Here is a 24,690-nt window from a genome sequence, read left to right on the forward strand (position 1 = left end):
GATTTGCTATACTACATGTCATTTTTTCACCTCCACCATGGCAAGTTTATTTTACGAACCATGACAAATTTAGTTAATTGGAATAGATTGCCATACTACATGGCAATTTTCCCCCTGGCCATGGCAATTCCATTTTATGAAGTATGGAAAATTTAGTGAAATGGAATAGATATGCCATACTACATGGAAATATTTTCCCCTCCACCATGGCAAGTTTATTTTTTAAGAAACACGGCAAATTTAGTTAATTGAAGTAGTTTTGCCATACTACATGGCAATTTTTTCCCTCACCATGGCAATTCTATTTTGTGAAGCATGGAAATTTAGTAAAATGGAGTAGATTTGCCATACTTCATGAATTTTTTTCCCAAACCATGGCAATTGTTTATTTTACAAACCATGGAAATTTAGTTAAATGGATCGTGGCAAATATGTTGCATTATTTGCCATGGATATTATGTGTTCAGCAAATGCCATAGTGCATGCAATATATTTGCTATGTCAATATTTACTTCCTTATTGTTGCCATGGCAAACTTGGGTTTTTATTGCCATCGCATATTTACATCCATTGTCGTGGCAATTTTATCTTCACATACACGACAACTTTTACCTCCATCGCTCACGACAAATGTACATTTATGTAGAATGGCAAGTTTACTTTTATTTTGCCATGTCAAAAATAGCAATTTTTTTGCCTTTTTTGATTATTCATTGCAATTTTTACTTCCATACACTCTCGCACATTTACTTTTACAAAACATGGCAATTACTACTAACAATAGATGTTGCACTTTTTATTTATTTTTTGTGCTCCACATGATGGCAAATTTTCATGCACACTCTTCATGTATTTATAGTAAAAATGTCATATATTTTTAATCTAGATTTCTTGCCACCATGTTCACATGCAAATTGCCTTGATCTTTTTCCCTTTTGTGTCATTTGCATTAAAAAGTATCTTTTTCCAGTTTGGGTATTTTTTGGTAATATATTTGTTTTTCATTCTTTGTGTATCACAAACAGTTTTAATTTTGGACCATTGCAAAAAAAAATCATAGCATGGCGAAATCTGGGTTTACTTGTCACAGCGAAAAGTGGGTTTTTTAGTCACACTAAAATTGAGCCAAACTGGGCTTTATTTTTCCTTTTATATTTTCACAACAAACAGATTTGTTGTCGTGTGGAACAATTTCGACAACCCTCAGGGGAACTCCAGCGCCTTCTGCGCCAACTAGGAGTTCCGGCGCCCACTCTGCCGCACTTATGGGCCGGCCCAAAACAGAGGCGCAGCCAAAAGGAAACAAAAACAGAAAATGGCGCGTGAAAGAAGGATCGAACCAGCGACCTCCTATTCCTGGGTACAACGCTCTTACGAGTCGGCCACTTAGGCACATCTGATAGCTTACATTGTTTCCCCTCTTTTCTTGTTTCCTTTTCCCTTTTCCCTTTTTCCATTTTCCACTTTTCGTTTTTGTTTTTTATTTTTTCTTCCTTATATGATGAATTCTTTTCAAATTCGTGAACTCTTATCAAACCGATGGTTTTTTTTCAATTTTTGATGAACTTTTATCAAATTCGCTGAAATTTGAAAAAGTTCATAAATCTGAAAAAGCTCACCAGATTTGAAAGAAGTTCACAAATTTGAAAAAAAATCGGATTTGAAAAAAGTTCACTGGATTTTTAAAAAAGTTCATCACATTTGAAAAGGTTCGTCACATCTGAAAATAGTTCATCAATTTTGAAAATAGTTCATCAAACTTCAAAAAAGTTCATCGAATTTGAACAAAACTTCATCAAATTCGTAAAAGAGTTCATTGAAATATAAAAATAGTTCATGAAATTAAAAAAAAGTTTCATCAATTTTGAAAAAAGTTCCTAGATTTTGAAAAAAAGTTCATAAATATGAAAAAAATTCATTGATTTTTTTATAAAAACGCAAAAATGGAAAATCATCAATTTGGAAAAAACGAATACAAACACGTATTTGAAAAAGAAAAGGAAAAGAAAAACCAAATAAAAACCGCCCCGGAAATGACAACGAACCGGGAGAAAACCTGGTTTGGGAAGCTTCAAGAAGCTTCCCAAAACCGAAGGATTCTCGTGGCTGGAGAGAACAATCAAAAGAAAACAAGTTAGTGGTTCTGTCGTTCGAGATTAAGTAAGAGATCGGCAGTTCGACTCCCGGTTGCGCCACCTCCTTTTTTGAACTGTTTTTACAGAATAAAAACAACATTCAGGCGCCCGTTTGCGAACCGGCGCATAAGCGAAATGTAGCTAAAACAACCCTTAAAAGGATAACCAAGCTGGGCTCATAAGCATGCAGGGTACAAAGTACAAACGACTTCAGGAGGGAATGGTCTGCTCGGCACCATCTATCCATGTCTAGTCTTGGGGGATGACGACGAGCTCTGAGAGACCGCTTCGAGGATGGCGTCGACATTCAGATCACAGCAGCGCGCGATCTGCTTAACCTTGCCCCTGGTGAGCGGCATAGGTGTCTTTTGGAGAAGGAGCCCGAGGAGCTCGGACACGTGCTGCAGCTTGGCCTTCTTCTTCCTAGTGGCAGAGGAGGTGCGAGGGCGGCGCCGCGCCCCGCCATCAGATGAGCTGCCGGCTGCCTTGCGTTTGGCGGCGCGCTCAACAGAGCCCACCCTTGGCCCGTCATACAGCTTCTGGATGCAGGAGCTGCGCCACAGCGAGGACGCTGCCGCTTGGGCGGATGGCGAAGTAGATCTTGTCGGAGAGGCTGGAGGGATCGTGCCGCCCCCGGTCACGACAGCGGCAGAGCCGCCCACCTCACTGGTAGCGATGGCATTAGAGGCGTCGTTCCCTGCCGCAAGGCCCTCGTTCACCACACCCTTCGGTGCGATAGGCCAAATCTCTCTTCAGAAACAAATGGTTTCAGGCCGGCTACGGCGTTAACTGTTTGCACTACACCGACCGTGGCATCAAAGAGTCCATTCCCACAAGTGTGATACTTTACTCGCATAGGACGCTACTCCCTCCATTTTTTTTTCAAACTACAAAAACGTCTAAGCACTATTGGCTCAATTTTGGGAATGTAAATCCCTCGTTGGTCTGAAAGCTGAAAGTTTCATTCCCACGCCTCTCCTCTTCGAGGTGCGACGCCTCATTCAACATTTCGGTTGCGCTACGAGGACTCTGATTGTCTAGCATTGAAACCGCAATTTTCTCCATGTAGAGTGCCGTGGGCCATTTATAAGAGCATTTTTCAAAGATGCCCTCTACTATCTTCAAGTCTTGGAGGGCAGCATCAAGTTGGTCAGACATAAGGTAGCACAAGCTACGTCTGGCATAAACAACCGGTGAAACCAATATCCCAGTATCAATAAACTGTGAAACAATGACAGGAAAAGGATGAATCAGGGCATACTGCAGTCTAGAACGCCAAATATCTCCTGGTGATAAGTTCAAGGCATTACCTCAGTAAAATTGTCCAATGCTGCCTGAAAGTCTCCAGCTTGGAATGCATCATCACCCTTTTTTCTGTGGGTAATCGTCTCTTGCATTTGGTCTGTCCACATTTGGAAAGATAGCTGCACCATGGAGGATGATGAAGATGTAAGCCCACTGAATTAAAAATAAAAAAATAAAGGTGAAACAAGAATGGATTACCTCCGTCTAATAATCTGGAACAGAGGGAATAGTTCTCTTTAATTACCTCAGATGCAACCCCTTCGTCTTCTTTGTATCCCTCCCTCTCTAGAATCTCATGGATGGCAGTTAGGTCGGCCGGGAAACAGGTTGCTTCCATTCTAGACGCTGCTGAAAGCTGAATAAAACTGTTGTTTATTGATGTTTTGGTGCGGCATACAAGAGTATATAAGAGGGTACAAACCGACTTGGGGTAGGGGTACAAAACTGACTTGGACTAGAAGTCGTATACCACAATGACTACTCTAACATCCCCCCGCAGTATCAACGGCAGGCTCGACGACGTTGAGACTGAAACAGATATCTTGAAACGGCTTAGTAGGCAGTGCCTTGGTGAAAATGTCAGCAAACTGAGCCGTAGAGGGAACATGAAGCACCCGAACCTGACCAAGAGCAACCTTTTCACGAACAAAATGAATATCAATCTCAATATGCTTTGTGCGTCGGTGTTGAACTGGATTGCTGGTCATGTAGACTGCTGATATATTGTCACAGTAGACAATAGTGGCCTGCTCAATAGGCCTGTGTAGCTCGGAGAGTAACTGCCGAATCCAGATTGTATCTGCAATGGCATGTGCCACAGCGCGATACTCAGCCTCGGCCGACGAACGTGAGACTGTAACCTGTCTTTTCGAAGACCAAGAAATCAAATTGTTACCAAGAAAAACACAAAAACCGGAAGTGGACCTTCGAGTGTCAGGACAATCAGCCCAGTCTGCATCAGAGTGTGCGGTAAGCGAGTTTGGAGAAGAATTATTGAGGTGGAGACCATGATTGAGAGTTCCTTTTAAATACCGAAGAATGCGTTTAACATGATTATAGTGAGGAACCCGGGGATCATGCATATAGAGACATGCTTGTTGAACAGCAAAAGAGATTTCAGGACGAGTAATGGTGAGATATTGGAGAGCACCTGTTAGGCTACGATAGAGAGTAGGATCGGAAAAGGGTTCACCGGTAGCCGAAAGTTTAAAACTAGTATCGACAGGAGTGCGAGATGATTGACAGTCAAGCATACCAGCACGATTAAGAAGATCAAGAATATATTGGCGTTGGGAAAGAAAAAGGCTGGACATAGAAAATTCAGATCTAAGAAGAGAGACAATATGATCTAAGAACTTTTGAGAGGAGGCGGTAAGAATGATATCATCTACATAGAGAAGTAAATAGGCAGTGTCAGAAGTTTGATGATACACAAAAAGAGAGGTGTCGGAGAGAGATGGAGTGAAGCCTATTGTTTGAATGAAGGAGGAGAAGCGTTGAAACCAAGCTCGTGGGGCCTGTTTAAGACCGTAGAGAGATTTCTGAAGAAGACATACATGAGTTGGAAAGGATGGATTTTCAAAACCCAGAGGTTGCTGGCAGTAGACAGTTTCTTGAAGGGAACCATGGAGGAAAGCATTTTTAACGTCAAGTTGGTGAATGGGCCATGAAGAGGAGACAGCAACACTAAGAACGGTGCGAATGGTGCTAGGTTTAACAACAGGAGAGAAGGTTTCTTCGTAATCAATTCCTTGTTGCTGAGAAAAGCCACGACAAACCCACCTGGCTTTATATCGTGAGAGGCTCCCATCGGAGTGGAACTTTTGGCGAAAATCAATTTGCCAGAAACAATATTTGTATTGGGAGGACGAGGAACAAGTTGCCAGGTGTTGTTTTGAAGTAAAGCACTATATTCTTCTTGCATGGCAGCGGCCCAATTGGGATCAAGTAGAGCAGTTTTGTAATTCTTTGGAAGAGAAGTGAGAGATACGGAGGTATGAAGGTTTAGGCGGTCTTGGGGTTGATGAAATCCTGATTTGACCCTAGTACGCATGCGATGATCATTAATCGGGGCTGCTGTAGGAATAGCACGAGGGGGTAAGGTGGGTACTGGTGAGTCCGGCGCAGCGGAAGAGTCAGACGAAGGAGTAGGGCTGGGTGGTGGAGTGGGAGCAGGGCTGGGTGGTGGAGTGGGAGTAGGGGCCGGGGGTGTTGGGGAGGGAGCAGGGGCCGGGGGTGTTGGGAACGTCTCGGGTGGGGTGAGTGTATGGTTGGGATTGGCTATGGTGGGTGTTAATGATGGTGGTGATAAGTTGTGTTCGGCAGGTAGGGGAGTATATAGTTGGAAAGGACGGGGAGAGGGGGTGTTTGCGGAGCTAGGGGTGTTGGATGGTGTAGTAGTGCGTTGTGAGAAAGGAAAAATGTGCTCAGCAAACGTGACATGACGAGAGACTTGAACGTGTCCGGTGTGAAGGTCGAGACAGCGATAGCCTTTGTGCTCGTCAGAGAAGCCGAGAAAAGCACATGGGATAGAGCGTGGTGACAATTTATTTGCAGAAGTGGCGTAGGCATTGGGAAAACAGAGACAGCCGAAAACACGAACCGCGGAGTAGTCGGGGTGGGAAAGAAAGAGGGAATAATAGGGAGTAGTGTTGGGTTTAGTTTTAGAAGGTCGGATATTTAGAAGGAAGGTGGCCATGTGTAGGGCTTCAGCCCAAAACTTGGGAGGCATAGATGATTGAATGAGGAGAGTGCGAACTATATCATTGAGGGTGCGAAGAGAGCGTTCTGCTTTACCATTTTGAGGGGATGTGTAGGGACATGAGAACCTAAGCAGGATGCCATGTTGTAAGAAGAAAGTACGATTTTTAATGTTATCAAACTCGCGACCATTGTCACATTGGATAAAGTGAATTGGGAGGAAGAAGTGAACAGACACATAGCGTTGAAAATTAAGGAAAAGAGAATGGACCTCGGATTTGTTGCGTAGAGGAAAAGTCCAGACAAAGTGGGTGAAATCATCTAGGATAACAAGGTATTATTTAAAACCCGAAACACTTGCAATGAGAGAGGTCCATAAATCACAATGTATTAATTCAAAGGGATATGTGCTGCAAGAACTAGAGGAACTAAAGGGAAGACGCACATGTTTGCCTAATTGACAAGACTCGCAAAACACAGAATTATGAGAGTCCCTATTACATGGTATGGTAAATTCACTAAGCATAGAAGCTAAGACGGCGGGGTTGGGATGGCCCAAGCGACGATGCCAGAGATCGACGGAGGCCAGCATGGATGTTGGAGGTGTGGCGGCAGGAACTCCATTAAGAGAATAAAGATCACCGGAGCTATTGAAGCGAGCGATCTCGGCCTTGGTCAGGTAATCCTTCACAGATAAACCAAAAGGGTCAAATTCAGCCGAAACTAGATTGTCGCAAGTAAATTGGCGAACAGAGATAAGATTTTTAATGAGGGCGGGTGCAACTAGAACATCGCGAAGTAAAAGAGGTTTGGTGGAAGAGGGAAGTTGAGCCTGACCAACACAATATATAGGAATAGATGATCCATCTCCAAGGATAATGGAAGGGAAAGGAGATTTAGTGCAAGAAGATAACCAATTACTAGATGCAGACATATGACTAGAGGCCCCTGAATCAAAGATCCAATCCGTACCTGAGTTTCCTTGTGCAGCAAAGTTATTCATGGCCTGGAGAAAGGCAGCTTGATCCCAGCTCGGCGTCACAGGTGAGGGTGGCGTCGGAAGCAGTGCCGGCGGATACGATGGTGAAGGCAGTAGGGCCGGCTGGGGAGTGTAGAAGGCATTGGCCGGCTGTGGTGGGGGTGGCGTCGGGAGCAGGGCCGGCTGAGGTGTGTAGTAGGCGCCGCCGTCGCTGGTGTAATGACCATAAGGAGCATACGTCGGGGCGGCGTGATAGGCATTGGCCGGCTGTCGGGGGTTGAGAACCCCGGGAGCACCAGTAGGCGGCCGAAGGCCGGGTTGCCAGGCACCTGAGTATGCCGGCGGAGCACCGAGGGTGGACGGAGCGGACCAGGGCATGGGCCATGCTTGAACAAGCCCCGTCCAAGGATCATGAGGAGGCCGCCATGCAACCGCAAATGGAGCACTGGTGGGTGGTGCAGGACTCGGTGCTGGTGATGTCGTAGGCGGAACCGAACGAGTCGACGACGGCCTGTAGATAGGGTTTTTGCCGCGGTAGTTCGGACTAGGACGCCAGCCTGGGGGCGGTTGAACAGATGACGATGCGGACGGCTCGGCGGCAGGAGCCGACCTGGAAGGCGGCGCTGGTGTAGACGACAGAGGAGGACGAGCCGCAGCATGAAAGACCTTGGGGCGAGAGTCCTTGCAAGCTTGTGTTTCCGCCGTGAGTTGTAGCAAGGAACGAACTTCAGCGAAGGTAGGAGGGGGCCGTATCATCGGTATGAACGAGGCTTGCTTGTCAAAGTCTTCGCTGAGGCCGACGACGACGATATTGATTAGCTGTGAGTCGCTAACTGTATCGCCGAGTTCGCGGAGCTCATCACCAATGGTCTTAACGCGCTGGCAGAACAGGTTCACCGGGGCGTCTCCTTGCACCATATTGCGAAGCTCGGTGTGGAGAGCGTTTTTCCGAGCGTCGGTGTTGCTTTGGAAGAGCTGACGGAGGGAGTGCCAGATGTTGGCAGCGGTGGCGCCGTCGTGATCGAGCATGTTGAAGATCTCGGTGGTGATGCGGGTATAGAACCACTGGACGATCGCGAGATCGTCTTTCAACCATTGCGGATCGTCGGGGCGGGGAAGACAGTTGGCGGCGACATGCGAGCGCAGGTTGCAGTGGCCGAGGTGGAGATCGAAGAGATGTCTCCAATGGTAGTAGTTGTGGGCGGCGAGATCAAGAACTATGGGATGTAGGGGCTGACGTCGGAGATTGTGTCAGCAAGAGATATTGGTGCGGCGAGGATGGGTGCAGGGTAGTTTTGTGGAGCTATGGTGAGGGCCGAGAGAGAAGCGGCCGCGGCGTTGGCGGCCTTGGCGATGAGTGCGGCCCGGCGCTCGAAGTAGCCGGGCGGCGGCGGCGGCGGTGGCGTTGGCGGAGCCATACCCTAAACCCTGGGACCGGTATCTGATACCATGAAAGCTGAATAAAACTGTTGCTTATTGATGATTTGGTGCGGCATACAAAAGTATATAAAAGGATACAAACCGACTTGGGGTAAGGGTACAAAACTGACTTGGATTAGAAGTCGTATACCATAATGACTACTCTAACAGCTGCAATCTATATATTCCACTGGTTAACTATGACAATATTTTGCCTCATTTAAATTTTACAAAATCCCTGATAGTGATCACGGTTAGGACAGACCCGATGCATTGCAGGTGTATCTTATTTGAATGTGCACAACTTGTACTCTTCGAGGTGTTTTGATGACATTTACATGCATTATGATTAAGTAATTACTATACCTCGTCTAACGTCATTCTTCCTTGTAGCAACTTTATAAGCTCGCCTGTTGATGGCCTTCCCTTCCGCTCAGGATTCACACATGCTAGACCTATCTCAATGCATCTTCTTATTTTTGGTATATAGCCTGGTGATTTGTTCAATGGATTTCTGGACCTCCATTTATCAAGTGTCTGAGAAATCGAAAAATGAATATAGAGTGGTACCAGTATGCAAAATTAAAATGTAACATGCTCTTTGTCGAAACAGGACATCGATTTCTTACAAGCTCCACAAATCTCTCGGATGATGTTCTTGTAACATCTGGGTAGTCCTTGTGTCCTGTTATTACCTCCAAAATTATTACACCCAAACTAAGTATGTCTGATTTAGCTGTGACCGTACCTCCATGTAGGTATTCTAGTGCCATGTAACCCCTACATCGCAAGGTTAAGTTTGTGAAGTTTGAAGGTACAAAATAACAACACTGTGCACGGGAAATATTTTGTAAACCAATAAAATAGAATGGATAATTACAGTGTTCCATCACGACTTGAAGTGCTTATAGTTTGCTGTTGATCGAGTAGTCTTGAAAGACCAAAGTCTGTAATCTTTGGCTTCATAGCATTATCCAGCAATATGTTGGCCGGCTTTAGGTCCATATGGAGCACGGGCTTATCTTTTCCCTCATGAAGGTACTTTAAACCATAGCAAATCTCGACAATTATGTTATAGCGGGTGTCCCACTCAAGTCCAGAAGATTCATCTACATTTTTTACAAAAAGAAATAACATTTTTTACACATGTTATGCAAAAATCTATTTTATACTGTTGATAATATATGAAAACACTGCAGATTCAAACTGCATTGTCCTTCGTCATGACCGATGTGTTTATCGCATATTCATAATTAACTTGAAAACTATAACAGCCATATTGTATACATGCAAATTAAGTTGTCCTAATCCCCACTGCCCAGCCAAAAGTATGGTGAACGAAGACTGCGAAATCATAATTAACTGCCTAATGATATCTTAAGGATCTCAAAATTATGGTATAGATACTATTAAACGAAAAAGTCGTAGGCAACTAAACATATAAACACAGACATACAGGCAACATATGCCCGTGTTGAATTGTTATATCTGAAATATAACCAGCAAGGCTTCCGTTAGCATAATATTGCAAGCAAAGCAACCTTTCTGACATCTCCGCAAAGACGAAATTCCCATTGTGCTCTACACATATATTCTGTGTTTCGTAGCAGTACCCTCGAAGTCGCACTATATTCGGGTGATTAAGGTACATTAGACGATACACCTCATTCTCAAACTGCTTCTGAAAGCTTGGCAATGACACTTGAAGTTTCTTCACGGCAACGAATTCTCCATTACTCATCCTTCCCTGTTTAAATTATCTTATTAATAGGTTCATAGGGTCATCTAGATATTGTTGTCTAGGTTTAAATATACCTTGTATACCACACCTGAACCACCACTACCGAGAGCATGCTCATCAGAGAAGTTGTTTGTGATCATTTTCAGATACTGAAATGGTAACTTTGGTGGTAGTGATGTTTGGTCGCATAAGAGCATCTCCAGCCGCGCCCCCAACAGGCCTCCCCAGGCCACTTTTTCGGTGCCGGCGCAAAAAAAAACGCACCAGTCGCGGCCCCAGGATGCCAAAAATCGCCGGTTCGGCCCTTTTTTCTGCCCGGCGGTCACAGGCCGAACCCGGCGCACTGGGGGGCAATTGGGGGGCTCCGGCGCAAGGGAAAAACGCGGCTGGCCCACACCGTCAGGGGAAAAGTCAAGGTTTTCTTCCCCGACTCGCCTCCCACCCCCCGCGCCCTCGGCCGCCACTACCTATATCCCGGCGCCGCCCGCCGCCCTTCACCGCTAGATAGCCATTCCCCGCCGGAAAAATAGCAGAGCTTCGCCGCAGCAGCCCCTCCAACAGCAGCTGGGCGTTTCCGGCCGCGGAGGGGCAGTTTAGCGGCGGGTACACGCCCACCGGGCGCAAGGTGTTCGGCGATTTGCCTGCCTCGGCGATGGACTCGAATGACGAGGAAGCGCTCGCCGCGCTGCTGGAGGAGGAAGCCGAGGCCGACGTCGAGGAAGAAGAGCATCTCATGGTGCTCGCCGCCCTCGCCCAGCTGCTGGCGAGCAATGAAAAGCCGCGGCGAGGTGGGTCAGCGCCGGGGCGGGTGAAAGCAAAGAACCGGCATCGTCTCGAAGGCTACCGCATGCTCTACTCCGACTATTTCGCCGATGCTCCACTTCACGGCGAGAAAACATTTTGGCGCCGTTATCGGATGAGCCGAAAGCTCTTCCTCAGGATTGTGAATTCCATCCGGGAGTTCGACAACTACTTCAAGTGCAAGATGGATTGCACCGGCGCCCTTGGATTCACCTCCATCCAGAAGTGCACAACAGCGATGAGGATGCTTGCATACGGAGCTCCCGGTGATTCACTCGACAACTATGGGCGCATGGCCGAGTCCACCAGCATAGAGTGTTTCTACAAGTTTTGTCGGGCAGTGGTGGCAGTGTTTGGACCGCAATACTTGAGAACACCCAATGCAGAAGACACTGCTCGGATCCTAGCACAGAATACAGCAAGAGGATTTCCTGGGATGCTTGGAAGCATCGACTGCATGCATTGAAAATGGAAGAATTGCCCATTTGCTTGGCAGGGGATGTACAAAGGCGCCAAAGGCGGTTGCAGTGTGGTACTTGAGGCGGTGGCCACACAGGACCTCTGGATTTGGCACTCCTTCTTTGGTATGCCAGGAACTCACAATGACATCAACGTGCTGCAGCGCTCTCCTGTCTTTGCCAAGCTTGTTGAAGGTCATTCTCCTCCGGTGAACTTCGAGATCAATGGGCGGCACTACAACAAGGGGTACTATCTAGCTGATGGCATCTATCCAAGATGGTCGACATTTGTGAAGACGATCTCAAACCCTGTGGCAGGCAGCAAGAACGCCTGGTTTGCGAAGATTCAGGAGGCTTGCAGGAAGGATGTCGAGCGGGCATTTGGTGTGCTCTAATCTCGATTTGCTGTTGTCCGGTACCCCGCTCAGACCTGGTCCAAAGATCAAATGTGGGAGATTATGACTTGCTGTGTCATCTTGCACAACATGATCATCGAGAGCGAGCAAGAAGACCCAGTGTTTGACACTGAACCATACTACAGGCAGGGTCCTCTAGCCGAAGTTGATCACCAGCTACCGGCAACCTGGACTGCCTATCTCAGTATGCGTCAGGAGATTCGAGACCCACAGGTGCATCATCAACTGCAGAAAGATCTGATTGAGCACCTATGGAGGCTCAAGGGGGACGCCGTGTGATGAAATATGAGTTTTTATTTGTTGAACTATATAATTTGTATTGAACTATTTGTTGTTGTACTATTTTGTTGAAGTATTTGATTTTTCTGTGATGAAATATGTGATAAGAAAAAATTGTGTTGATAATTGAACTCCGAGACACGGCGAACCACGCCGAATATGGGCCTATTCTCGCCCATATGAGCCCTTTATTCGCCGAAATGGGGCTGAAAAGTGGGCCAATTTCGGCGCCTGGGGGCGACGACTGGGCGCAAAACCGCCCGGCTCGCCCCCAGGGGCGATTTTATGCGTCCTGGGGGGGGGGGGGGCAACGGCTGGAGATGCTCTAACATCCTCTCCATATTGCCTGTCATATTTGCTAGACTCGCCACCCATTTTATTGTCATGCGCCAGATTGTTGTCATATTTGCTAGACTTGCCTCCCATTTTATTGTCCTGCATGCACAAACTATTGAATTCATGTCCCAACCCGTTGTTCTAAAAGTCCGAAATGATGAAAAAAGGCATGCAATATATTTCAACACTCCGCCTCACGCCTAGGCTATCTTAGTCCTTAGATGATGGGATCGATGTAGGCCACAGAATATAATTTTTTAATACTACATTGGCAGAGTCTTAAACTCGTTTAATACCTCTTGGCTCAGATACCATATTGAATTCATGGTCCAGCCAGTTGCTTTAAAAGGACAAACTGATGAAGAGAGGTAGACAATAAATTTCAACACTCCCCCTCAACGTCTATGTGTATCAGTTAGCTGCGGTCACAACATTGTGCTACAATGATCATATGCGATACCGGATAGCATCTATAGTGAATCCCGGTGATTGTGGCCTTAGCTAAGTTTTCTTATGTTTGAGGTATATATTTTAATTCTAAGCTTTGTATTTCCACACGGTTGTACCAAACTATGTAACAAACTTTCAAACATCACCATAATTGTATAGTAAAATAAGGCAGTTAAAGTTCACATATTAAACTGTTGCTCAAATGGACGATCAATTATGTTTGCGTAATTATGGTGATCAATGTTGACTATAAGTTTATCTTATATGATGTTTGGAGAAATAATTCATAGGCCCGGGAATTTGAAGTATTGAATTTTTTTTGCTTTTGGCGGGGAAAACTGTTGGATCCTTTGTAGGGGTTCTTGGAAAGTTTCTTGAGAATTATAAGTATGAGTTGTTTGAAATAATAATGACTCCTCCTGAAATTTTAGACACTTTTCCTCCATTTCAAAATTTAGGCACTTTTTAAAAGATGTTTATTTGCACTTTTGAATAGTGCCCTAAAGGATCTTTTCTTGCAATTCTAAAATGGCCAAATCATTAAAGCGCTTTCCTTTGTATGTATAAACTTTGCAAATTTCCATTGCTTATGTTATGTTTCATCCGGCGCGACGTGGTGCCAGCTCTCCCATAAAAAAATGTAGTGCCTACTCATTTTTTTCAGAGCTTCTAGACTAGCTACCGGTGGGTATGCTTGTAAGTTACTACTATTTGTTTTGTTTTCTTAATTTGCGGGGTGGAGCTAAAACTCAACTAACTTAAGCGCCTGCGTGAACTTGAGGCTCAGGAAGATGCAGGCACTTGTGTTCCACTAGCGAACCGGCTAAGGAGACTCATAGCCTCACTGACTTGCGGGTCTAGACCACTAAAATCAGTGGTAGACTCATGGTCAGAGATCATATGGGTCAATTCATGTTGCTTTGCCTTTAGCAACTTTAGCGGACTCCGCTTCCCGCCCCGACCCGTAAAATAAACGTCAAAATGCAGACCGGAGCGGAAAAACCAGCCCGATCAGACCCCGCATCCCGTCCTGGCCCGCAAAAATTTTTGAGGGGAGTGGCAAAATCCCGACCCCAACCCGGGAAAACGCGGGTTTTCTCCGCGCGGCTGCGGTGCCCTGCATATAAGTGGAAGCGGTTGGTGGGGTGACATTTCATCCCGCGCTTTCCCCCACCAACCACCTCTCCTCTCCCCCCCTCGCGCCGACGCCGCCCGCCGCCCAAGATTCCGGCGAAAGCAGCCGACAGGAGCACGCTGAAAGGCCGCCACGCGCACGAGGCCTCCCCTCCCTTCCCCCCTGCGTCGGCGGGCCGTCGGATTTGCGGATCTACGGCACTTCATCGCGGGCCGCCGGATTTGGCTTTTCCCGGGCGCCGGTTGCTGCCCCAAGCGATGGAGTGGCCGGGGAGCCTCTCCCGCAGCCCAGGCAAGGGCGCATCGCCGCATGCAGGTACGGGTTCGTCCGCCCGCCGCCGCCGAAGGTTTGCGGGCATGGATTCGTCCAGCCGTCCACCGGGCTCGGCGCTCGCGCAGCGTCTTTGTGGCTTGCCGATGCCGCTCATACAGTGCGACGACTGCACGCGGAAAGTGTTGCGGCTCACTTCGGGCACGCCGAAGCAACCCGGATGGGTGTTCTTCAGATGCGAAAACGACGGGGTACGTGCACTTGCGATAGCTCATGTGATAGCTCATTCTTTAGTTCAATTGTGGTAGCTCACTTCGAGCTTTCTCATTCTTTTGTGTAGGACGATGGATGCTCATTTTGGTTTTGGGAAGGTCAATACATTGATTTATTGATAGAAAGAAACTAATAGATGTTTGTGCACTGCTTAGTACAATCAAAGGCAATGATGCGGCTGCATGTGCAACTAGAGGGGAAGCAACGTATACTTCTTTCGAACCAAAGATGAAGAAAGAAGAATGCAAAATCAAGAATCCGCAGATCAACAATGAATGCATGGAGAAGATATTAGTCCAACTTGTGGGAGCAGTTATGGAAGTTGGAAATCTTCTGAAGTGCATACTTGTGGTTCCTGTTTTCTTTGGTTTTGCTATTCTAGCAAAGATTTGGTGATGTCTTTTGTATCTAATGTTGTTGTAAAAGCAAAGAAATGCATTATGCTAGATCAATTTAAGTTGCAAATTTAAGTTTTGCGGGCCGGGAGGAGCTACGCAAGATCAGACGCCGCAAAGCCGACCAATAAAAAAGCATATTCCGGGAATATCTTTTTTTACAGGTCCATTATGCGGGATCTGCAACTGCGCCCGTCCGCGCCGGACCACAAAGGTGTATTTGCGCGAACTGCAAACACGTTTTGCGGGCTGGGAGGATGCGGGGTCTGCTAGAGTTGCTCTTAACAAAATATTGTTACTCCCTCATATACATATTACTTGTCACAACTTTAGTATACAATTTTATACGTAAATATGTACAAGATAAATTGCATTTATTAAGGATGTCAATTGAGCGTCTGCATCAGTACTGTATTAAAAAAAATCAACTGACTCCATTATTAATTATAGCGTAGGTGTCCCGTACTCCATCAGCTTATTTATTCTTACCTGAAAGCTACCGATATAGCAAATGTGGACAGGTTTTATGCTCTATAAGTATACTTATCTCATTTGCTACACTCATATTATTTTTTTGGTAATAATCGGAGTATATTATTGTCTTCTAGCTATATCAAACAACGAACCAACCCGTGGTTGGATGGTCAGGGGGACAGTGGTATCCTAGTTCACAAGAGTTCAAGTTTTAGACTTTACATTGGTCCTCGCATTTTGCTGGATTTAATTCAAACATTTTGGCAATGTACATTTAGTGGGAGAAGACGTCTCCGTCGACGATAAAAGTAATGCGTACGTTCATACATATGTACAAATGTCTGTGTCTATACTGTATTTATATCAAACCAAAAGTTTTGGTAAAACCTGGAAATCATGTGCAGGAGGGGCGACCGCTCCGGCTGGAATTTTCCGCGGCGTCCCGCTCCCTCCAAGCCACTTCTGTGTGCCAGCTGGCTAGTAGACTCCGCCTCCGCCACTCTGCTGCCCATGTAGGTCCTTCGATGCCCTGCACCTGCCCGGAATCGAACACGCAGCGGCCGGAAACATAGTTGCTCGGGCCCCCCGCACAGCCGCCCTCTTCCCTATCAATTCTGCCGCCTCCGCAAAGCTCCCCTGCCTCTGGCCGCTGCGGCGAGCAGTCACGGGCCTGGCTCGAGCTCCCCATCGCAGCCACAAGCCCGCAACCTCCACCACCTCCTCCCCATCCTTCTAGTACACTCCGTCATATATGTTCCACCAGCGTCCAGCCCAACTCCGGTCATAGTTGAGCGTGGTGCACAGCAATTGTTCGACGAAATTCCTCCAAGGTGATTTTTTTTTCAATTGCTCTCTTTTGTGATTTTGCCATGTGAATTCGATTACAAATGAGTGCAAGTGTTTCTTCATGTTTGTGTTGTGATTAACTGATGATGCAATTTGCTTTGTGTTCAGGATGCACTATGTGTGCATTTTGATGTAGCTTGCAAAAACGTCTTACATTATGGGACGGAGGGAGTATTTGTTTTGCCCTGGAATTCATATTCACTTTGGTTTTGTACTTGGTCAATATAGTATAATACTTTCTTCCAAAATTAAGTTGATTGATGGTTTTGTCCTTGGTCTACCAATCGTGAGTTTGACCAAATTTGCACGAAATAGTATTAATATTTATGACAATGAATAAGTGCAATATAAAATATATTTCATAACTAATCTAATGTTTTCTAACTTGGTGTCTTTAATATTTGAGCTTTTTTTTTCTTCAATAAAGCGAGTGAAACTTAAAATCTGTTGATTCGGGATAAAGCTAAAAATCAACTTGTTCTAAGACCGAGGAAGTACATGGCTTTTTCAGAAATCAATCAAACCAAGTAGTCTAAGCCAGCAAGTCTAGTGCCCATAACAAGTTGTGGAGACCGATATTACTAAACTAGTTAGAATTTTGAGGTGATAATACTATAATTTCAATAATAGTTGTAAAAAAAATCTCAAATTTCCTCTAATATGCAAAAAAGGTTGTTGAAAACTAAAGTTGGAAACATCATATAGCTATCTTATAGTACAACATCTACTCCCTCTGTAAACTAATATAAGAATGTTTAGATCACTATTTTAGTATTCTAAACGCTTTTATATTAGTTTACGGAGGGAGTATTTAGGAATTGACTAGGGAGTACTCAGTAGTCCCTGAAGGCGCCCCAACTTGGAGTCTTTCACGCACTATTCCAACACAACCTCATCCGACAGAAAAACAGTAGAATACCATACTGGTTATTGAATCTATGCATACGTCGATAGTTTGTAAAATAAGAAAAAAATTGAGAAGAATCAAATTAATAAGGATGTTTTGTATCAGACTTGATGCCAGAAACGCTTTTGAACACGATAAAAGCTCAGTGTCAATTTTCGCATAAATAAAATACTTTGCAGGTTACTTTGGATCCTATCTTAGCGGATTAACCTAGAGATTTGATCGAGAAAGCTAAGAAGGCCAAACCGAGAGAACTCTCGGGTGTTCAGAATTAACACAGCATGCATGAAGTGTAAACTTAACAAAGCGCCAACTAACTGACATCCAAAAACATACCTAAAGATCCAAGACCTGCAGGTTTCGAGAGGTGCTGATCCTTGATTGTATGGATCAAGAGAAGAGCCGGAGAGGCGAGCGGTGAAGCAATCAAGCAGAGGGAAGGAGCAGGTTTGAGGAAGAGTTGGCTGGAGAAGGCTAATGCCTTTATTTAGAGCATCTGCATCCAGGAAGTGTATTTAACCATCTAGGGCAGCTGAACTTATCGATACGTACAAAAGCATCCAGGGACCAGGAACCTGCGTCGACTAGCTATAGAGTTTTCTTGCAAATGAATAAACAAACAATGCCACCCAACGATCAACGACCTTTGATTTGAGTGAATTTTATTGTTAATGGAACAACTCGGTTGAGAGGTTCGTTGAATACGCTGGGAGAGAAACAACTGTTGACTCAACAAACTTAAGGCCCTCGGTGACATTCTGTGGTCATGTCCACACAGCGCGACTTCCTTTCACACGGTAACGCCAATCTTCAAAATATATTACTAGTGAAATGTTGTACTCCCTCCGTTTCCAAATATAAGTGTTTTTAGAGATTTCAACAAGTGACTACATAAAGAATAAAATGAGTGAATCTACACTCTAAAATATATTTACATACATTCATATGTTGTAGTCCATTTGAAATGTCTAAAAAGACTTATATTTAGGAACGGAGGGAGTATCTTTTTCTTTCTGATTATTCTCGGCAAAGAGGTAAGTCATTTCTTATTTGTAGGCTATGTTATTCTTTAGGATGCGACTAACTTCCGATTGTTCAGCAATTAGGAACACATACGAACGAGTGCATGTGTCATGCCTGCATATTATTCTACTTTCTCAATGCATAACATTCCCTCTTTATTAGAGCAACTAATTGCATGCATGCATGAATAGACAGATTTGATGATATCACCAAGGATTCTTTTCAAATCAAAAATTCAAAATGTTTTGTACCTCAAACCGTCAGTCCAATTCAAAATCTGTTTTGACATAAAAAATCGTCACGACGAGATCTTCGAAACTAGATCACATGTTGATATGTCCCGGCATATTTTTTTGGGTCAAAAGTTATCACTTTGGTCTACGTAAGTTATCACGTATGTGGTATATAAGTTATCATGATGTTTGAACAGAAATTATTGGGGCATACGAAATGATTTCTCCAACCTTCTCACCACACGCACATACATGCATGCATTAAATGACAAAAAAGTTGATGTCATCTTATATTCTTCTATATCAAAACTTCAAAAAGTTTTGTAGCTCAAATCGTTGGACCGATTAAGAAATTGGTTTCACATAAAAAGATACATTGCGACGAGACCTTCGAAACTAGATCTCATTTTGATATGTTCCGGTGGCTTCCTTTTGGTTAAGAAATTACCACACCTATGCTATGTAAGTTATATTCTCTGTCATGCGTATATTATCATTTATTTACACATGAGTAATCGGAGGTGTTTTTCAAAAACTTTCTTTCCGGGTTTAAAAATTACCACATTAGGGCTAAGTAAGTTATCAGCCATGTTGGATGTACATTACTAGCTATGTGTACATGAATTATCCGAAGTGTTTTTCAACAAAAAAATTCTCAATCAAAAAGTTACCATGCCTGGACTAAGTCAGTTATCAGCTCTGTTGTGCCTATATTACCAAGTTGTTGACATAGAAGTTACCGGGGGTACATTTGTCAATAACATTTTCACCGGTTCAAAAAGTCACCGTGTTTTTTTACATAAGTTATCATGTATGTGGTGCATATAACCTTTTGTAGATGTATCATTCACTACTGGAATCAGGATCTTCTATTTGTTGTCGCGGCTTGTTAGCGGCGAAGGGGTCCTGAAAACCCGCGAGACGCCATGGTTAGTGCTATAGTGTGTAGCTTTCCTATGCTTTAGCCTATTCAAAATGTATGCTTTTTGACAATGCTCAATGCTCATTGACTTAATGGACAAAACTTAGTCGCGACAAAGCTCAATGTATGCTTTTTTCTTCTCACTGAAACCACCTGAGCACATGAACATTAGCTTTTTCTCATGGCAAATGCTTGTAGTTTTTCCATGGCCACCTTCCTCTCCTCAGCCGCCACCTTCTTCTCCTCAGCCGCCTCCGACGGTCACCGCCCTCCATTGTTCTGCTGCGGTCCGCTCCTCCATGTCTTTGATCTTCCTGCATTTTCTTTCTTCGTCCATCTCCTTTCTTGCATCAATGATGGCTTCCAGTTATTCCTTCATGTATTGTCTCCAGCCTTCGTGCCCTTTTTTGCCATTCCTTCTTTCACCGGGCCTTCTCGTAGGAGCAACCGAGTTGGGAGTGGGGCTTTTGTTTTCCTTTTTCGCCACTTGATGCATCATCATCACCAACCGTTACTGCATTTCGAACTAAGCTCTTGGAGTTCTTTTTATTAGGAACTTCATATGCCTCTCGGTTCTTTCACTTCTCACTTTCAGGCTCCTTCCAACGATGATGCAAGGTGAATGCTCTGCCTTGCTTCCCTTTTCTCCCTTTTCCTTTTCATTTTCCTTTGAACAAAGCTTGAACAACGTTGTCCTACATATCACAATTGACGAAACAAGTTAGACACCAACACATATAAAGTGGGAAGGAGACAAAGAAAAGAATGCATAAATTTGAGCAAATGAACATTCTTTCATGCTAAACATAGCAACATGGGTTCATCTACTTGATAGTTTTTTTGTTCTTTCCGATGGTGTTGAATATAAAAACCTCCTCATCCATGTCAAAATTGCACATATCATACTGTGTCTCGTTATTTTTTTGAAACTGTCACCGGGGGCGGGGGAGGGGGGGGGGGGGGCTCCCCACCTGAATATATTTCAATCAAAAAATAATAGTTCAGACAAGACGAGAGGTGAAAAAATCCCGCCACAATCTGGCATGGATTTTTTGCTGCGCCTTCTTAAGGTGGTGTGAGACCATAGGGTAAGATCAGAGATAATAGCCCTAATTACATCATAAGGAGAGAGAGACAAGTTCCTAACGGTTTTGGTGTTGCGAGCGTCCCAAAATTTCCATAATATGAGAAGAGTGGTTCTTCTACACCCACTCTCGGTGCACCCAGGGTGCACCCACGCAAGAAAACATATCAAAACATTTCGAAAAAATCTGAAACTTTATGGAAATGATCATCAACAAATGTTAGGGAGGCTTGCAAAAATTGGTGGTCAAATAACATTCGAGGAGCTCTCTACAAAAAGACAAATTCACTGAAAATTAGTCAAAATGTAAGTGCACTGTTTGAGCAGATTTTGTAATTTTGTCTTTTTTGTAGAGAGCTTCTCGAAAGTTATTTGACCACCAAACTTTGCAAGCCCCCATAGAATTTGTTGATGATCATTCCCATAAAGTTTCAGAATTTTTGAATTTTTTACTATGTTTTCTTGCGTGGGTGCACCGTGGATGCACCGAAGGTGGGTGCAACCACTACTTTCCCTAATATGAGTAGCAGAATAAGAGGCCAGACTGACGGAGGAAGCCCGTGCTGAACTGGCGCATTCCATAAGTCAGACAGTGGAGAGTAACAGGGTAGCAACCCAATGGCACCCCAAATGGAGGCATCCACCGGACAGGTGAACAAGAGGTGAGCACGATCTTCTGGTCCTACGTTACAACATGGACAGTGTTTGGGAAAATTTGCATGCAAAACAAAAAAATTCTACGCACACGCAAGCTCTATCCATGGAGATGCATAGCAACGAGAGAGGAGAGTGTGTCTACGTACCCTCGTAGACCGTAAGCGGAAGCATTTAGTAACACGGTTGATGTAGTCGAACTTCTTCGTGCTCCAACCAACCAAGTACCAAACGTACGGCACCTCCGCGTTTAGCACACGTTCAGCTCGGTGACGTCCTCCGCCTTCTTGATCCAGCAAGACGGAGAGGTAGTGGATGAGTTTCGGCAGCACGACGGTGTGGTGACGGTGATGGTGAAGTTATCTCCGCAGGGCTTCGCCTAAGGACTACGAAAATATGACCGAGGGTGTAAATGGTGGAGGGGGGTGCCGCACACGGCTAAGCGTTGTAGTTGTGCTAGGCGCCCCCTCCCACATATATATAGGTGGGGGAGGAGGGAGTGGCCAGGAGGCGCCCCCAAGTAGGCCAAATCCTACTTGAGGTCCTCCCCAAGTGGCGCCCCATCCCCTTACCATATTTATCGGAGGGGGGAAGGAAAGGGGGGAAGAGGAAAGGAAGGGGGAGGCCGAATCCCCGCTTTCCTCTGTTAGGGCTGCCATAGGGGGTGCACAAGCCCCTTGTGGGCTGGTGTGCCCCCTTCTAATGGCCCAATAGGCCCATTAACCTCCCGGGGGTGTCCGGTACCCCCTCCGGTATTCCGATGACTACCCGGTACACTCGGAAACACTTCCGGTGTCCGAATACCATCATGCAATATATCACTCTTTACCTCTCGACCATTTCGAGACTCCTCGTCATGTCCGTGATCTCATCCGGGACTCTGAACAACATTCGGTCACCAAATCATATAACTCATATAACACTATATCGTCAACGAACGTTAAGCGTGCGGACCCTATGGGTTCGAGAACTATGTAGACATGACCGAAACACCTCTCTGGTTAATAACCAATAGCGGAACCTGGATGCCCATATTGGCTCCTACATATTCTACGAAGATCTTTATCGGTCGAACCTTATGACAACATACGTAATTCCTTTGTCCATCGGTATGTTACTTGCCCGAGATTCGATCGTCGGTATCATCATACCTAGTTCAATCTCGTTACCGGCAAGTCTTTTTACTCATTCCGTAATACATCATCTTGCAACTAACTCCTTAGTCACTTTGCTTGCAAGGCTTCTTATGATGTGTATTACCGAGAGGGCCCAGAGATACCTCTCCGATACTCGGAGTGACAAATCCTAATCTCGATCTATAACAACTCAACAGACACCTTTGGAGATACCTGTAGAGCATCTTTATGATCACCCAGTTATGTTGTGATGTTTGATAGCACACAAGGTATTTCTCCGGTATCCGGGAGTTGCATAATCTCATAGTCGAAGGAATATGTATTTGTCATCAAAAAAGCAATAGCAATAAACTGAACGATCAATATGCTAAGCTAACGAATGGGTCTTGTCCATTACATCATTCTCCTAATGATCGGATCCCGTTTTCAAATGACAACACATGTCTATGGTTAGGAAACCTTAACTATCTTTGATCAACGAGCTAGTCTAGTAGAGGCTTACTAGGGACACAAATTTTGTTTATGTATTCATACATGTATTTAAGTTTCTGGCCAATACAGTTCTAGCATGAATAATAAACCTTTATCATGAATAAGGAAATATAAAACAACTTTATTATTGCCTTTAGGGCATATTTCCTTCAGTCTCCCACTTGCACTAGAGTCAGTAATCTAGTTCACATCGTCATGTGATTAACACCCATAGTTCACATCGCCATGTGACTAACACCCAAAGAGTTTACTAGAGTCAATAATCTAGTTCACATCGCCATGTGATTAATACCCAAAGAGTACTAAGGTGTGATCATGTTTTGCTTGTGAGAGAGGTTTACTCAATGGGTCTGCCATATTCAGATCCGCATGTATTTTGCAAATTTCTATGTCTACAATGCTCTACATGGAGCTACTGTAGCTAATTGTTCCCACTTTCAATATGTATCCAGATTGAGACTCGAAGTCATCTGAATTGGTGTCAAATCTTGCATCGACGTAACTCTTTACGACGAACTCTTTACGACGAACTCTTTATCACCTCCTTAACCGAGAAATATTCCCTTTGTCCTCTTAGGTAACTAAGGATAATTTTGACCACTGTCCAGCGATCTACTCCTAGATCACTATTGTACCCCCTTGCCAAACTCATGGCAAGGTACACAATAGGTCTGGTACACAAAATGGCATACTTTATAGAACCTATGGCTGAGGCATAGGGAATGACTTTCATTCTCTCTCTATCTTCTTCCGTGGTCGGGCTTTGAGTCTTACTCGACTTCACACCTTACAATACAGGATAGAACTTCTTTGACTGATCCATTTTGAACTACTTCAAAATCTTGTCCAGGTATGTACTCATTGAAAATCTTATCAAGCGTCTTGATCTATCTCTACAGATTTTGATGCCCAATATGTAAGCAGCTTCACCGAGGTCTTTCATTGAAAAATTCTTATTCAAGTATCCTTTTATGCTATCCAGAAATTCTATATCATTTCTAATCAATAATATGTCATCCACATATAATATTAGAAATGCTACAGAGGTCCCACTCACTTTCTTGTAAATACAGGCTTCTCCGTAAGTCTGTATAAAACCATATGCTTTGATCACCTCATCAAAGTGTATATTCCAACTCCGAGATGCTTGCACCAGTCCATAGATGGATCACTGGAGCTTGCACACTTTGTTAGCACCTTTAGGATCGACAAAACCTTCTGGTTGCATCATATACAATTCTTCTTTAAGAAATCCATTAAGGAATGCAGTTTTTACATTCATTTGAAAGATTTCATAATCATAAAATGCGGCAATTGCTAACATGATTCGGACAGACTTATGCATCGCTACGGGTGAGAAAGTCTCATCGTAGTCAACTCCTTGAACTTGTCGAAAACCTTTCGCAACAAGTCGAGCTTTGTAGACAGTAACATTACCATCAGCGTCAGGCTTCTTCTTGAAGATCCATTTATTCTCAATGGCTTGCCGATCATCGGGCAAGTCCACCAAAGTCCACACTTTGTTCTCATACACAGATCCTATCACAGATTTCATGGCCTCAAGCTCATCATAGCTTCTTCGTAGTTTGTATGTTCGCCTTGGTCTAATAACATGACTTCCAGAACAGGATTACTGCACCACTCTGGTGCGGATCGTGCTCTGGTCGACCTACGAGGTTCATTAGTAACTTGATCTGAAGTTTCATGATCATTATCATTTGCTTCCTCTCTAGTTGGTGTAGGCACCATAGGAACGGTTTTCTGTGATGTGCTACTTTCCAATTCGAGAGAAGGTACAATTACCTCATCAAGTTCTACTTTACTCCC

The 24,690-nt window shown here is 44.5% G+C and overlaps 2 protein-coding genes across 2 annotated transcripts; both read right to left on the reverse strand.

Annotated features, from left to right (window-relative positions):
- Window positions 1–3,041: 3,041 nt before the first annotated feature.
- Window positions 3,042–3,777, reverse strand: LOC123076187 (serine/threonine-protein kinase BSK1-2-like). The gene is made up of 3 exons (XM_044498572.1): window positions 3,685–3,777; window positions 3,446–3,559; window positions 3,042–3,356 (listed from the first exon to the last, which is right to left on the reverse strand). The coding sequence occupies exons 1-3, from the start codon at window positions 3,775–3,777 to the stop codon at window positions 3,042–3,044; spliced, it is 522 nt and encodes a 173-aa protein (XP_044354507.1).
- Window positions 3,778–8,708: 4,931 nt separating this feature from the next.
- LOC123074321 (putative receptor-like protein kinase At4g00960) lies at window positions 8,709–17,969 on the reverse strand. The gene is made up of 4 exons (XM_044497198.1): window positions 17,656–17,969; window positions 9,419–9,647; window positions 9,168–9,318; window positions 8,709–9,075 (listed from the first exon to the last, which is right to left on the reverse strand). Exons 2-4 carry the CDS (start codon window positions 9,541–9,543, stop codon window positions 8,899–8,901), a joined length of 453 nt encoding a protein of 150 aa, XP_044353133.1. The 5' UTR covers window positions 9,544–9,647; window positions 17,656–17,969; the 3' UTR covers window positions 8,709–8,898.
- Between the last annotated feature and the right edge of the window lie 6,721 nt (window positions 17,970–24,690).

The sequence above is a fragment of the Triticum aestivum genome, chromosome 3D (assembly GCF_018294505.1).
Source record: "Triticum aestivum cultivar Chinese Spring chromosome 3D, IWGSC CS RefSeq v2.1, whole genome shotgun sequence".
Lineage (NCBI taxonomy): Eukaryota > Viridiplantae > Streptophyta > Magnoliopsida > Poales > Poaceae > Triticum > Triticum aestivum.

Bases quoted from the DNA above. Each gene is read 5' to 3' on its own strand.
- LOC123074321 (XM_044497198.1), bottom strand. From the start codon at position 9,543: ATGGACCTAAAGCCGGCCAACATATTGCTGGATAATGCTATGAAGCCA. The intron at 9,319-9,418 runs GTAATTATCCAT...CTTGCGATGTAG, and splicing joins TCAAGTCGTGATGGAACACT to GGGTTACATGGCACTAGAAT. The intron at 9,076-9,167 runs GTAAGAAATCGA...TCGATTTCTCAG, and splicing joins CCGAGAGATTTGTGGAGCTT to ACACTTGATAAATGGAGGTC.
- LOC123076187 (XM_044498572.1), bottom strand. From the start codon at position 3,777: ATGGAAGCAACCTGTTTCCCGGCCGACCTAACTGCCATCCATGAGATT. The intron at 3,560-3,684 runs GTAATTAAAGAG...TCCATGGTGCAG, and splicing joins ACGAAGGGGTTGCATCTGAG to CTATCTTTCCAAATGTGGAC. The intron at 3,357-3,445 runs GTAATGCCTTGA...ATTGTTTCACAG, and splicing joins CATTGGACAATTTTACTGAG to TTTATTGATACTGGGATATT.